General features: G+C 34.8%; 1 protein-coding gene and 1 non-coding gene across 3 annotated transcripts in view; both read right to left on the bottom strand.

Annotated features, from left to right (window-relative positions):
* The window catches only part of be2 (beta-esterase 2), a 96,711-nt gene that overhangs the window by 48,142 nt on the left and 31,430 nt on the right, over nt 1–17,139 (bottom strand). For both annotated transcript variants that reach the window (XM_073074317.1, XM_073074316.1), the window contains exons 2-4: nt 14,414–14,566; nt 10,388–10,538; nt 3,729–3,923 (exon numbers count right to left, since the gene is read on the bottom strand). In XM_073074317.1, the coding sequence (XP_072930418.1) occupies nt 3,729–3,923; nt 10,388–10,538; nt 14,414–14,566 (499 nt within the window). The remainder of the gene's footprint in view (nt 1–3,728; nt 3,924–10,387; nt 10,539–14,413; nt 14,567–17,139) is intronic.
* Nucleotides 743–814, bottom strand: TRNAY-AUA (transfer RNA tyrosine (anticodon AUA)). The gene has a single exon. It is a non-coding gene; the product is annotated as a tRNA-Tyr (tRNA).

The raw sequence follows: 17,139 nt of genomic DNA, 5'->3' as shown, positions 1-17,139 counted from the left end.
TACGAGTACGCCAACGCAACATCGACGCATCTCAATCTAATAGCGATATCTTTACAACCTTGAATAAGGTATTGATGTATCTATGTTTTGTATCAGTAAATTAAATTTATATAAAAAATTACTTTAATCACTGTAAGATTTTTTTTTATTTCCAATGTGTAATTAGAGAGATTTTTCTATTTTCTACCACAATTTTGTACAAAATAAGATAAAATTAAGAAAAAACATTTTTTTTATTTTTTAACCATTTACTCGTATAAAATGGCATGCACTCGTACAACATTCGCAGAGCACTAGTAAAATAAATCTAGTCGATCATTTCTGAAATTTTTGCTGCTCAACTTTTCCTTTTTTTTAATTTTTTCGAATTTTCGATTTCAAAATCGATTTTTATAGAAGAATCGACACGACTTTTGAATCGATTTTCTATTTGACGGAGAATTCTATATCCATCATAGAAAGCAACCCTTCAAATGCTGAGAGATAATATGTGTAAATATAATTTGCATGCATTTCATTAAATAATTTTCGATAAAATATTATTTCTACAAATTAGCATTGATAGTAAAATATTTATGATATAAACAAGAAAATAAAAGTAAAAAAGGTATTACAAAAATAAATGGGTAAGAAAAAATCAAAGACAATAATAAAAAAAATAATAAATATAACAAAAATTACATAGAAAAAAATCAGAAAAGAAAAATGTAAAATATGTAAAAAATATGAACAAGCCACTGAATGCTCTCGGGTGGGTTCGAACCACCGCCTCTCAGCTTATCACCGAGCGCGCTAACCACTGCGCCACGAGAGCTATGCTATGAGAGGGCGAATAAGCCCTACAGTAACACTCTGCTAACTGTCTTTTATAAAATATTGATGTGTGTTTCCCGTAGTCTCAAATTCTTATGATAAGAATTTTCAACTTTTTTATCCACTCTGATCCATGATCCTATCCTAGGTTATGTTAGGAACTTTTAGAAGTAATGGATGTCGGAAGATCCATTATAAATAAAAATATACGAAGAAACATAACTTTTTAGTAATTAATTAAGGAAATATGTTTTTATTAATCTATTTCATTTTAGTGATATAATTTTAATATATCAAGAATTGTAATAAAATCAATGGACATTATAATGTTGGTGTATTACTGCGACACTAGCCAACGTGACGTTTGCTATTTGAATCTGTTTGAAAGGTTATGGAGACAATGTCAACATAGTACGCCAACAAAAACTGGTTCGGTTTTTTTGAGTCTTTAAGTATTGTTATATTATAAAGTAAAATGAGTGAAGCTGACGGCAACAGTGTGTTGCTACGGCCGGGGTGTTCGCAAAGGACGCCTACGATGAATTTCAAAAAGTAAGTAGAAAGTACTTTTTCGTATTAATCCTTCCATATACGATCAAAAGTACCGTATATAGTTAAAATTTTGTACGTGATTACCCAAAGTTTGTCAACTATCAACAGGCCGAGACCTCCAAGATGTATGCTGAAGCAGATAATGTGCAAGCAGAAGCTACCATGCTTTTGGCAGAGAAAATGAATAAGATACGGATGCCTCAAAAATAACAAGATTAAGAAGAAAAACAATAATGCTTTTTTAATGTGTTCAATGTTCATATTTTGAGAATAAACATATATTATGCTCAAATAAATTGTTCTTTATTGGTGTCATCACTCAAGACTAAGAGGTACCCATCAGCACCTAATATATTATAAATTTATTTATGAATATAGTACAAATATACTTTAGTGTAAATCCAAAGAACATGATAGCCTCAGAAACTCATCTTCATCCAAATGAAGAGGATTTTGTTCATTACGTCGATTTCTCAGGATACGTCGCCGCTGTACCGTTTATCAAAAATATTATAAGCTAAATACGCCATTTTTTTTTTAAATAATTGTAGTTTAAATACCTCAACGATTGTAACGATCACTTATCGGGCTGTCAAATTTACACGATAAATGTTTTGCGAATATCGTAAAGTTGACAATTGAATTCGATATGATTGCGATGGCGGTTATTTTCATAGTCGAGGCTACCAAAAATCGTTAATTGACGATCGGTAAGACTGATCAACCGAATTCGGTTGTTAAGCGATCGCTATCTATGTCGAGACTGTCGCCCTTGTATAAGAAGCAAAGAGACAGCTCTCGGTAGAGGAAGCACTTAAAAAAGAAAAAAGTGGGACACAAAAAATTGCAATCTCTTTGCTTAGCCTGACATACCAAGGCATATCAAAAAACTTTACTAGATCGTCGATTATATTGAAATGCGATACATTTGTCGGTCGTCACACTGGTGACATAATTTCCGAAAAACTTGTCTCAATGCTTTCTGAATAGAATATTAAAAAGGAACAAGACCTGATTGCCTCATTCAGGATGAAGGATCTAACATGAAAAGAGCCGCGTGATTAGCAGCATTGAATGACATAGATTGCACAGTTCATAAATTGTAACTTGTTTAGATTCGCAAGAAAGCATAAAATTAGTCCAACAGAAGTGCAAGAAAATTTCCACACATTTCAACCATTCTAAAATCGCTCAGAAACAACTGCAAGCAATTCAAGACTAAAACAAACCTAGTGTCAAAGTGTTCCAAGATTGTACATGTTCGAGCGTTTTTTTTAAAGTAAAAGTTGCCCTAAGTTTTTATATCAATGGAAAATCATTGAAACTTGTGAAGAGTTATTGAAAGCATTTGAAGAAGCCAGGCGGGAACTTAGCAGCTCTCATCTCCTCATTTCCTCTTTATTTCCAATAATTCAAATGCTTGACAAAAAAGTTGATGACTATATAACAAGACCAGAAAATTGTGGAAAGTGTGGGGCGTTTTCGAAAACTGCAAAATGGAGCACCCCACGCTTTTTTCACAATTATACTATTTACTGTTCCTAGATTGAAAATTATTTTCTACTTTTTAGTTGATTTTATCATTAAAGCGTGTTTTTTAGTTTCTTTTTAACTATATTTATTTTTAGTTGTATATTTGTTGTTATAGCGGCCACCATTATGCATCCTCTGTAAAAAATGAAGTGTCTATCTATTACGGTTTAAGAGATAGAACACTCGTATGATTCGTTTTAATGAGTACTTTAGTGCTAGGTGGTAACCAGGCTCTGATGATGGAGTTGACTATATAACCGAAGACCACAATACTAAGAACTAAATAATAATAAAAAGAACTAAAAAGTTTAAAATAATTTTAAACCCGATGTATTAAATATTTGCGTTTTCATACCAGACACAATTTTTATAAATATTTTTTTCCTATGCTGACACCGGATAACATCTTGGACTTTTGTAGTTTGCTTTGCCATCTTACGAATATTCGATCAGACCACGTGTCCTGGCGTAAGTTTAACTAACGTAAGTTCACTCGTTGGTATAGTTTCAATTATTTAATTTGTTTTTGAAGTTTTATTCCTTTCATTTATTCTCTTTCATTAGAAAATTTCTCTCTTAATTAGAAAAATATCATAGAACTACTGTAGTATATGTACTGCTATTCTCCTGATGCACTGGCTCGACACCCAACGATGTACGCAGTCGGCACGTCCGTTCTCGCCCGCGGCTCGCACGATACTGACGCTGCGCGTCCCGCCACACCATGAGCACGAGACAGTGTTTAAAGCTATGACTATAGTTAATAGTCAGTCCTGATACAAAAACAACAATCCTACAGTCATGATACAAAAACTGCAACTACCACTAACCAGCGCTAGTTTCGGAGAGCATGTGGTAGTGCACACTAGCGCCACCAGCGCTCTCTCCGAAGATGGTGACGGAGTGCTTGTCGCCTCCGAAGCTATGGATCGTCCTCTGCAGGAACCGGAGCGCCTCCTGCTGGTCCTTCAGCCCATTGTTCCCAGGACAGTGCTCGTCTTGTGTCGACAGGAAGCCCAGTGGACCTGGAATTATATATTCGACACGATGAAACAGTTATAATATATATATTTGATTCTAGACCTTAATAATTTCTATAGAGACCGCGATGAATTTGGTTGAAATTGCTGACTTAGTTGAATTACGTACAAATATTGAAAATGGGCTCTGGAGACGCTATTGAAATACTTGTTTTTGTAAGGGATAGGGAAGAGACTTACGAATACGATACGAAACATTACAACTACGTCGTGACAGGTAACAACTAAAGTAGGCGGGTGAATACTCACACAAAAAGCGAAACTATTGAAAAGGTTAATAATATTACAAAATCAACAAATCAATAAAAAATAGATACAAAATAGAAAACATATATTTTTCATGCTATTCCAATCTATACTAATGTTATAAAGAGGTAAAGTTTGTATCTTTGATTGTTTGTTTGTAAGGTTTAATCTTCGGAAATACTGAAGCGATCATGATTTTTTTTTTCACAATCAGAAAGCTACACTATTCAAGAGTGCTATAGGTACAGATCTGTATTTGTTTTGTACCAAATAGATCGCGCATGTGTATGTATTTAGTATAGTTAAACCACGGGTTAAAGAGGTGAATTCAACTCACATTGATGAAATGTCATTTAGTCCGAAAGTAACATTTATTGACATCGGATGTCAATTGACATCAATAAATATGCCAAATTGCGCGATAAAAAATTGAACAAATTCCATTTATTTTTTTATATATTATTTATTGATTATATCAGTTACTAAAAATTAGTTGTGGTTTTACAATGACAACTAGTAACCGAGTGGGTTTTTTTATAATTTATAGTACATTGCTCATTTTGGTTATAAAGTTATAAAGCTCCTGTATTAAAACCCGCAATGAAAGTAAAAGTGCTCTCGTCGCTCAACGACTATTGTCATTATTTCAAATTGGTGTTGTACATGCCAGTTTTTTGTTCTCGATTAATTAATCGATTTTGGAAATGGATGAATAATAATGTTTGATTAATAAATATTTCGTAACTATTAAACTGAATTGTTAAACGTGCAACGTTTAACAAATTTTTAATTACAATGTTTATGTTTAGTAATTTTGTTCAAAATACTTACCGGTAAATTTACAGGTTTCCAAGTAATGCCAACGTTAAAGAGAGATGGATTAAAAACCGGGCATAAAGATTGGTCCCAATCAAACATAGCCGAATTTGTTCTGCTCATTTTAATGAATTTATTGTGGATGGATCATGGAGATAGAAGATTTATTTTTTGGTATAAAAAGAATCAAATAATTTGGTACCGCTGAGTTGTCGTGGTCATTTCGGCGGATTTTTTTATGTGTTACGAGTGCGCCAACGCAACATCGACGCGTCTCGATCTAATAGCGATATCTTAACAACTTTGCACAATGTATTAATGTATCTATGTTTTGTATTCTTATGTATCTATATAATTCAACTACCTTAATCACTGTAAGGTTTATTTATTTCCAATGTGAGAGAGATTTTTATATTTCCTTCTACAATTTTGTACAAAATAAGGTAAAGTTAAAAAATAAGCATTTTTATGTATTATCAATTAACTTCTGTATTATCTTATAATATGGCACGCATCACACTTATAGTATTGCACACTGATATCACACTGATATGTTTGAAAAAAATAGTAACCACCATAACTTTAATACCAGAAATAGAAATAAATTAGTAATTCCTAAACGTAGATTATGTAAGGTGGCTAGATCTTTCGTGGGCAACTGTATTCGCTAGGTACTACAATAAAATACCCGACCACATTTTGAATCTCACAGAAAAAAAGTTTAAACATGTCGTTAAACTAACGCTATGTAAAAAAGCGTACTATAAAGTAAGTGATTATTTGACTGACAAAACGGTGTGGTCTGAATTAGCTCCAGCTCCACATGTACCATTACGTTAAGTTAACATTGTCAAAAACATTTTTTTAAAAGATGTGTGTTATGGAGTTTCTTTCGCCGCTTCTTCTCCATAACGAAACACCTTGTGAAGTGGTGGTAGTTGCTTTGACATTCAAAAAGTGATCTGTAAAGAACCTATTTTGAATAAAAAATTTTGATTTGATTTGATTTGATTTGCAAACATGGCATCTTGAAGTCCTTCGACATGCAGGGACAATTTTAACACCAGACTATAATAAATGTTTAAGCAATCTGGAGGCACGGCAGTGCCTCCGTCAAGTCGAGTATTTATTTTGTATTAAATCTTTTTACTATAGACATCTTGTTTTATTTTGTTGATTAAATTTAGGGACGACACGGTAGATTTTGACTATGATGATTCGGCGAATTTTTCACCAAAACATTCGCAGAGCACTAGTAAAATAAATCTAGACGATCAATTTTTCGAAATAATGAAATGTTTGCAGCCCAACTTTTCCTCTTTTTCAAATTTTTCAAATATTCGATTTCAAAATCGACTTTTATAGAAGAATTGACACGACTTTTGCATCGATTTTTTTCTCGGACGGAGAATTAACATCTCTAAAACCTTCTAGGCAAGTGTCAGTCGATCGAAAAATTGGTACGCTTGGTTTTCATACAAATGAAGGTACATGTATCATCTATTTAGATATAGTCTTTTCTAGTCTTTGGCTATAGGCTATATTCTATTATGATTGAACAAAAAGTTCAGAGAAAAAAAAAGGCATATATATATACTAGTATTAAGTCAGCGGAAATTGAGAAAGATGTGATGCTTTACCAGCGTGCGCTAACTAAACTGTTAGGAATAGACGACCATAATGTTCATCAATAAAGGTTGTTCTCTATTAGCTCTCATAACATAACTGCATCACAAAAATATAATTAACGCCCAACGAAGTGGGCACGGGTCGGCTAGTAACAACATAAAGATAATAATAAAATAGAAAAGACAATAATAAAAGAAACGATACAAAAAAATAAAAGCACAATAAGAAAATTTTGCCAAGTGCAAGTCGAACTCGCGTCCGGTGGGTTCCGTACCATTAAAATTTTCATTATTGTTATTTATAGTAACTATTATTATAGCAGTCGTTGAAGTACATGCATTTTTAAAGATTAAGCTGTCTACCTTATCGATTATGATTCAATAGATAAAGCGAAAAAAGTCGAAAAAATGCCGTTTCGTATATGGCGTTTAATTTCCGCTTTTTTTCATTTTTAGTACCCCCAGTTATTAAAAATTAGTTGTGGTTTTACAATGACAACTAGTAACCGAGTGGGTTTTTCATAATTTATAGTACATTGCTTATTTTGGTTATAAAGTTATAAAGCTCCTGTATTAAAACGCGTAAAAGTAAAAGTGCTCTCGTCGCTCAACGACTATTGTCATTGTCTTTATCTAAAGCGAAAAAGGTCGAAAAAATGCCGTTTCGTATATGGCGACCCCCATTTAATTTCCGCTTTTATCATTTTTAGTATTTGTTGTTATAACGGCCTCCGTTATGAGAGACGGACAGACTGGCAGACAGCGGAGGCTTAGTAATAGGGTTCCGTTTTTAGATAAAACATCCCAAAGGCATTTTAGGTACGGAAGCCCTTATAAAGCATAACAGAAAAATGGCACTCAGTCGCTGCCGATGCCTGTGAGTATAATTACATATTAGGTATTAAATAAACCTAACAAAGTTAAAGAAATACGTACATATTACTTAAAAAAAATATTTTCCTTAACTTCAAAATACTTATATTCCTGGCAATTTGCAGTGCACTGTTAATACTTTTCTTAATGTCCCCACTTTCTTGAAAACTTGGCTAACTTTTCATGTTTTAGTTACAAAATAATTTATACATATAATAAATTGTAACATATAATAAATTGTAATTGTCGCTGTCTGTACATGACGAATATATTAAAAAAATTACAATGGAGGGCCCTCATATACGCAAGGGAACCCAAAATAATGTTTTTTTTTCAATGTTGTCTGCTTGTCTGTATGTTTGTGCACGCTAATCTCAGAAACGGCTTATACGATTTGAATGCAGCAATATACTGTGATGGGCCTCACTTCACATTTAGTGTTTATTTAATTAAATCGGTAAACAAATAAAAAAGTTATATCAATTTATGTGAATCACGTTAATACAATCATTCTATGGCAATCATCTATGAGAGAATAGTTATAAACCGCAGTAAAATGCACCCCGTGATTTTTACTCTGAATTGAATTATTATTTTAATAACTTAATATATTAAATTCTTTGTCATTAAAAATTATTTTCTAGTTTTTAGTTCATTAGCAATAAAAGCGTGTTTTTCAGTGTTTTTTTAAACTATTATGTATTTATTTTTAATTTTTTAGCCTGTGATAAACTCATAAATTGGAGAAATAATTAATCTAATAAGAATAATGGGAAACTGCTATCAAATTATTCAATTGGTATCGATTCTTGATACATGTGCAAAGTTTCAAATTAATCAGAGTTGTGGAAATTGGTAAAAAATGAGCTCAAACATTCCGTTACATAAATACATAGATACAACCCAAGCTAATAAAAGCGTGTTAAAAATATAAGAACGAGTTTTTTGATATTCCACCGTCACGGAGTTGAAAGTTTATATGAAAGTCCGTCAATTTTATAGCAAACTCCATGAAAATTGACATTTAGCTTTCTGTCTTAAAATAATTAAACACCAATTTTACCGTTCATAAAAAATCAACTATCAACATCATGAAACATACGTTGCCTAATTAATGGAAAATAAGCCTCTGAGATGATTAAACAGGAGTTGACACCTTTACAATCCTCCAAATTTCAAACAGGCAATCTTATTATTCGTTTTTTTGGAAAACCAGCCCTTAGGGGATTATGAAATGGGTGCTTCCCTTTCTTTTCAGATACACCTGTTTTAATAATTTAAATATTCAACAATCAACCCCTGACGTATGACCAATGGTATGACTTATGTATGTTTCTAAAGAATTATACATAAATCATTTGTTATGTATAATCCTTAAGGATTAGTATGGCAATGTATGGAAAAATATGTATTTTCTTCAAAATTTTCCTTTTCCTTTAATTTGTCACATAACATTACTTCCCAGAATTTGATCCTTATAAGCAACACTATCAGTTAGTCGAATAATATAGAGGGTGTATTTTTTTTCAAAATGAACTCGTTCGATTCCCGGCTAGAGAAAAAGTTATTTTAAAAAAGTAATGATGCAGTTTTAGTTTTTATTAAAATCGGCCTCGTAACTCCTTTCAGCATTTTTCGCTAATCCTTATAGTTTCGGATTTGGCCCTGAAGGCCCGTTTGAGAAATTCACCCTGTATATATTTCTTATGTGAATGTCACTGGACTCCTCCTAAGGGGCCGTTCAAGTATTACGTAACGCAATTTTTGAAGATTTTTGACCCCCCCTCCCCCCCTTGTAACGCACCGTAACGTTTTCTATACCCCCCCCCCCCTAACGTTACGTAACACTCAAGTGTCAATTTTTACCCTAAACTCGCTAAAAAGTTATGTTATAGTTTTTATCCTTGGGATACTTTTACTTACATATTTACTTTATAATACTAAGAAATAAAACAAGAGATTTTTAATCCGAATAAGAGTAAAAACTAATAAAACATCAACTCCGAAAAAGCCGAACTAAGTCGGCTGAACCCACTCATTCAAGGGATTTCCCGTAAAACGTAAATGAAAAGGGTGTCCAATTTAGGAGTTTTAATTCCCTATTTTTTTATTAAAAAAAATGTTACGTAACGTGTATTACGGAAGACCCCCTCCCGCCCCTGTAACGCATCGTAACGTTTTACAAGACCCCCCCTCCCCCCCAAATTGCGTTACGTAATACTTGAACGACCCCTAAACGACTGGACTGATTTTGATGAAATTTGTTGTGTGTGTTCAAGGGGACTTAAGAATGGTTTAGATTCACAATTTAGACCGTGGGAAAAGGTTTTTTTTAATTAATTGTTAATTCGTAAGTAGTTAGTAGAATCGGAAACTATGCATTTGATCAAGTGATGATCTTTAGCAAAGTTGTCGTCCAAGAGCCCACGAGGGTTTTGATGTTGGCAAGACCAATTTTCGACAGATGGCACTACTGTCATTCCAATGCAGGCACAAATTTTCCGTTTTATGTATGTCATATTATTTCTTTAAAATGCGGGCGAAGCCGCGGGCATCACTAGTAAATAATAAACTCACAGTGCAGAGCAGCCGTCGGATATTTTTTAAGCAATGCGCAGAGCTGCGCGCCGTATGGCGAAGCGGGCTATGCGCGTTTGCGGGCTATATGCATTTTCATTTTATTATTTTTTAAACGCGGACGAAGCTACGGGTACTGCTAGTTATACATAATATTGTAATAATATTATTTATGATAATTATTTTACTCATGCTGGATGGCATGTACCTATTAGTGTTTAACAATGTAAATTTCTGTATAAGTGTATCTTAAGAAACAATAAAGTCTTTAACCATAAAATAACATTATTATTAAAATGTGTTACCCACCTAACCTGTAGTTGGTTGCAACGAAGACAACGTCTCTATCGAGGAGGAACTCCGGGCCGTACATGGCGGTGGTGGCGTCCCCGCACATCCAGCCGCCGCCGTGGAGGAACACCATCACCGGCAGCAGCTTCAGCTCATCCTGGGACAGCTCCTGGAAGTGTGGCGGCTGATGGTTATGTACAGGGACGCTACAGAGTGTTAGTTTAAACGGAGAGTTTGGCAGAGGTGGCCTTCCAAGTTAGTCTTCAGAGCTAGCAATTCATAATAGTTCTTGCTATCAGGTGATTAAATTAATACATTTCAGAAAAATATCGCATTTTTTATTTCATGAAATGACCCCATCGATTATATTATTACGAGCAAGTATATTAATTTTATTATAGTAAATTTACTTAATTACCTTAGTAACTAATTTAGTAATTAATTAATTGTAATTATTTTTGTACATTAGTAATTATTGCGATAATGATCATTATTATTAGGTGCGAAACATGATCATTATTTAAATAAGGCCCACTCTCCGTCACTACCTCTTAAAATAAGATCCGTGTTTTACCGTTAGATCCGTGTTTTTTTTATGACAAATTATGGTTTGACTTCGAAAACCGAAGAGGTTCTGAGTTCGTTTTTTATACTATATCAATAATAAAAAATATTAGATCTTTACCTATGATGCCATTCAGTATACCAAAAGTTACAGTGGTTTTTTAGTTTTATTTTATATTTCTGTTAATCTCCAACCCAATCGAGGGTAGAATGCACCTCGATCGAGATCAGGGATGTTGCGAATATTCGCATTCGTATCCGCATTAATTTGGACATTCGCATCTGCTTCCGCATCTGCAATTCATGCGGAGTTTCATGCGGATGTGGATGGTGCACAAGTTGCAACAACAAATATACTAGGTGGGGCCACTAGGTGGGTGGTGGGTGAGGCGCGTGCAGTCCACACCACAGACCTGCAAACAAATACAGGTCTGTGGTCCACACGTAAATGACCAATAGGAGCGAAGACTCCGGTTAGTGACAAATTCAAACGCACTTTTTATTGTGAATCATTTGTTTACGGTAAATCAATTACTACTCGTATTTACTCGACTGCCAAGGAAGCGAAAAACATATCGCGTCCATCTTGTGTGTTTGTTAATTTCTTTCTAACGGCGGCGATTCTACCTGCGGATGTTCTAAACGGCTGAATGAATTTCGTCAATTAATTCTTTATATTCCTTAGAAATATTGCTTACCGGAGTATTTGAAAGAAAAAAGCAAAAAAACAAATTTTTAGTGCGGATAGTACTGAAATTTTGCTCATCTAGGGTAGGTAAGTTAGCACTAAGAACGTAAATTTAAAAATAAATATAGTTAAAAAAAAAACTAAAATACACGCTTTGATGATAAAATCAACTAAAAAGTAGAAAATAATTTTCAATCTAGGAATCAATTAAGGGACAGTAAATTGTATATTTGATTTTATATAATCTGAAAATGTATATTTGGCTTTCTGAATAAAAGTAATAAACGCCTATTTCATGGTTTTTGAAAACCATTTGCGTTTTTTAAATATATTACGTGTCTTGTTATTTTACTTCTGCACCTATAGGTATAGTTTCTTGTAAAAAAAGAAAACAAAATCTGCATCCGCCTCCGCGGATATGGGCGATCAAAAATCCGCATCCGCATCGGCAGATGTGAAAAAATCTGCATCCGCAACATCCCTAATTAAGATCAAAATGTCCACATCGGAAGCATTCAAACCAATAAAGTGTCGCGCGTTTGTTTGTTTTTTTTTTGATAATATAGGAGTAGCAGACGAGCATGCAGTCCACCTGATGGTAAGTGGCTACTGGCCATGGACATCTGTAATCTCATGGCCACTACCTCTGAGTACTAAGCTGGAACGCTTTAAAAAAGTCACCCTTACCATACCCTTCAAAGCAGAACACAGCAGCGCTTACCACTTCTGTTGTTTAGTAGAAATAAGTGTGTTATAGTGTTATACGAGTAAATGTGTTAAGCAATTGTTGTGTTCTCTCCATCCACGTCGTTAATGTTGCGAGCCGTCTGCATCGTAATGGTATTGCGACGGAACTTGTCATTCATAATAACTCGTATTTATATCATATCCATTCTGATGAAAAGGATACAAAATCACTGTTAGCAAAACATTAACCAATGTAAAAAGGTCTGACTTTGAAATTTTATACATATTCCATATGTAAAAATTTAATTTAATTAAATTTAAATAAAAATGTAAATCCGTAATTGGCTATAAGTTTTAAACATAAGCTATGTAATCTTTACTACTAAGAGCTGTGGATTTTGTTAAAATAAATAAATAAATTTAAAAAATTTGGCATCCATAAATAAATAACGTATTAAATGGCCTGTATTTAAAGGTAAGTTCATAGGTGAAGACCTTTTATATTGTATTTACGTTTATTTTAACTAACATTATCTAATGTACGTGTCAGATCTATAAACGCAAAAAATCTTTGGTACAATAAAAACATGATGTTATTCTATTTGTAAAAAATTAACGACCTAATAGTAATACAACCTTGTACATTGTGTTATAATCAAATCAAACCAAACAAACTAACCACATAGGCTCCTAATGCAATACATTAACTTTAAGACGTTACATCAACGATATATTCATAACGTACCCAAGCGTAAAAATGAAAATACTTTGTTCTGTTATTAAATGTTCGTGATTTCATTAAAATGTATCTATCGATAATTCAATTCAATTCAATATCAAGTTCATTCATTCATTAAGTTTTAGTAAAAATATATTTTTAATAAGGCTTCAAAACCCCTTTTCAAATCATTTTCCTCTGAGGATCAAACTCGTTGAAAGCCCGCAATAAAGAATGACAGTTAATTTGACATCGCACATATTGGAGTCTATCTAATTCTTCGTCAGTGGTTACGAGCCGAGGTGGTAGGTGACAAAAACAGTCATTATTAATCCACTAGTGCGCACCTCATATAACCCATAATCCATCTTCGTTTTTATTCGAATAGCCTACCGTACCTGCTTGAATTGCTAATTTCATATGACACCATGAAAAATTGCGTACTGGCTTATGATGACACGTACTAATCGATAATGTGAAATACCTGATAATATGTGACATAAAGCAACCTACCTGTTTATATTTATATTTTTATACATGTACTGATACTGCTTTGCACATAAAACATGTACTGCCCTGGACATATATTGTGACCTAATGTGGTGGACCATCGTTTGACGCCAAAGGCACCACTGTCATGTCTATTTCTATCTTGTAAGTCACAGCAGGGTCAAACGATGTTGTTCCCTTATTCTTAGTAATGTACATGTGGTAATAGAGCAAAAAAGGCAACTTGATTATATAAAAACTTGATTATATATAGGGCGTTGCTGAGCCCGATATTCCTCGGGCTATCAACGCACGTACAGCATACCGCCGGTGGGACTCTGTTTCGACATGGGCGGTCGTTGCGGTCGAAAGTCGCTTTTCAGTAAGAAACTATCGGTTTGAGTTTCGCTCGGTTACAATCTTTCATTGAAGCGAATGAACTACATTAATAATTGGTACCCTTACGAACCTGCCTGTCGTAAGAGGCGACTAAAAGGGGGCTTCCGGGGTTGCGGGCGGCAAGAGTGGGAGCTCGAACCGTCCAGCAAGCATCCCCGGGAAGGACGGCGGTATGTGTGGTCGCATACCGTCGTAAACACCAGGTGGTGTGGGAGGAGCCAAAAGTGCTCCCCCAGGGCAGAGCCCGATCGGGGCATCGCGCTTGGAGGACTCCGGTTGTGTTCCCTCCGAGATCCCGGAGTTTTCCAACAAACATTGAGACGGCCACCGGGGGGGTTTTAGTGCGGTAAAAATCCCACATAACCCGGCGTCGCTCTCACGTCGTCGGGTACCTTTTGAAGGTTTCCCCATCGTAAACAAAAAAAAAGGTACCCTTACGAAATATGCATATTTGTTTTTATTTATTTCTTTAAAAACGAAGATGTCTTTTTGCGTATACCTTGGCAGTATATGGTGTGTATATGTTGAGGTAGAGGCAGTCCTCCTGCCCCACGATCTCCCCCTGGCGGATGTAGGGGTTGCGCTGCACGCACACCGGCATGGGGCGGGTCGCGTCCAGCACGCTGGCCCATGGCTCCACCGCTACAGGCGCCTGCAATTAAATAAACATGCGTGATCACATGTACACAGCTAAGTAGTTATATATCTGCGGCGTATTTAATAAGTAAAAATATAACAATTACGTATCAATGTGTACATAGGAGCGAACTTATTACAAAAAATATATATTAAAATCAAAATTATATCGCATCGTAACATATTGTGTCGTGTCTTTGATTTTTTTTCTAATGCGCCAAAAGATGTACAAGTAGGTATAACCAGAAAGCTCCAAATATTTATACTTTATACAGTAGGTACACTTTATATTATAAACATACAGTGTCTTTCAAAATGTAAAATGCCATAAAGGTGTAGAGTTACTTAGATTTAGATTTTTCTATGAAAGATATCAATCCATGATATCGATTCAATAATCCTTGAAATGAATGTTCTCATTATATATGTATTAGTTACTAGCTGACCCGGCAAACGTTGTGTTGCCATATAAATAAAAAAATGTTAAGGGTGAACAACCCTTATCACTTAGGGGTATGAAAAATAGATAGTATCAGATTCTCAGACCTATGAATATGCATATTAAATTTGGTGATTATCGGTGAAATAAAGCCGCTTCGGAGGAGTACGGTAACTAACATTGTGAAAATTTTATATATAAGATATAACGGTGAATGATTTGTTTCAATAGATCTTTTATGTATAATTATATAGTATATTATTATAATCTAAGTACGTAGATAAACTACTTTATTGTTTTGAAAGGCTATTATAAGACAGGCCCATGTAAAGGTCAATTTTTTTATAGAAATATTTTGGAGGTAAAAAGTGATTAATGACACGACAAGAATCTTCCGTTTCGTTGGAAGGTCAATATTACATAGCCAAAAAATAAAAGATACACGCAAAAAAACACACACATAACCGAAGCTCATAATATTTTGCTTCACCGTTATAGCAACGATAAATAAATAATTCATTTCTAATACGCACATAATTTTAAAACAACAAATGCCTGGGATTCGATACTCGAACCTCGATTGAGGCAGAGTTTCGCCCACACGGCTATCACTGCATACGCGATAATCGTATGTTAAATAGTCAGCGGTGAAACCAGCGCATGAGGAAATAATGTGAAGTGACATGAAGCGAGTAATTACTAAGAACTAAACAACTTAAAACAACACAATTACTAACACGTGGAGAACATACAGGAAAGACCGGACTTATAATTATTTAATTTAAATATCAAAATGTAAATTTCGTTATAAAATGGATTGCGCAGTCTTGTGAGATTTATAGTTTTTACTTAAGTTAGTTGAGATGAAATCTCTTGAACGTAGATCACCACTGGCTACCCTATTTCGGTGATGGCAAGGCATTCCAATTTAGTTTTTCGGAGAAGCGACACATTATTGACCGAAATCAGTAAGACTCCATCCTATTTGGAGCTCTCGTAGGTGCATCGTGTATGAGGTCGGCCATAGATTTTTTTTATAATATAGTAGTAGCAAACGAACATGCAGTCCACCTGATGATAAGTGGCTACTGCCGCCCATGGACATCTGTAATCAACCCCAGATAGGATTAGATATTCCTACCTGAGGTCGGCCACAGATGCGCCGCTACTCCTGAGGACTAAGCTGGAACGCCTCGGAAAAGTATGTCTCTCTTACCAAACCCTTCAATACGGACCACAGCAACGCCTAACACGGCTGTTATTAGGCAGAAATAGGTGTGGCGGTGGTGCCGCTGGAGTCGAACCACAAAGCGTTCTACCACCTTCATATGAGTTGATACCACAAAGGACTAAGTCAGACCTAAAAATGCTAACATAAGAAGTCAAGGTTATGTGAAGTCTATCAATTCGCACTTAGCCAACGGCCAGCGCGGTGGACAATGGTCTAACTTTCCATTTAACTCTCAGATGACACCTCAGCAGACAATAATTGCTTGACGGCAACTATCTAGCATCGTTTCGAAAAATGTTGCGTTACGAACAAGCGATGTATGAAAGTCAAAAGTATTTTCAAAAATGTGCTTGCACAGCGGTTATAAAAAAAGTACTTATTATTATTAAGCATTATTTTTATATGTCGAAGCAGAGCCGGATTTAAGGGAGGGCAACCGGGGCGGTATCCCCGGGGCCTCCACAAAAGAGGGGCCCCCACACTAGAGTCGTCGGATTTTTTTAAAATTCCGACTAGTAAACACTAGAAAAAAAAATCTTTTGCTTTGATATTTTTTTTCGCTGTTTTACCTTTATCTACAGTACTTTGTACAAACATGAATAATAAATCACGTATAATAAATAATAAGTTTCACAATAAAATATTTATTGAAAAACTCAACTGAAAAAATCATTCATTTCATTCGGAAAATAAATTGGGGCCAGGGGGCCTCTACTCCTTCGTTGCCCCAAGGCCTCTAGACCTCTAAATCCGGCCCTGTGTCGAAGTAAACAGAAAGTTAATTCATAACAATCGCATCAGCAAATTAAGATATGTAATCTAAATACAAAATTTGGCCGATAATAGAATTATTATCTTAGATCATTGGTTGCACTTTTAAATATTTTTGTGTACAGAATTATCTTAAGGAAAATAGCAC

The sequence above is a fragment of the Epargyreus clarus genome, unplaced genomic scaffold (genome assembly GCF_041222505.1).
Source record: "Epargyreus clarus isolate Ecla_fem2 unplaced genomic scaffold, WU_Ecla_fem_2.2 ptg000007l, whole genome shotgun sequence".
Lineage (NCBI taxonomy): Eukaryota > Metazoa > Arthropoda > Insecta > Lepidoptera > Hesperiidae > Epargyreus > Epargyreus clarus.
Note: the sequence above shows the minus strand (reverse complement) of the source record. Positions and strands in the feature narration are given on the sequence as shown.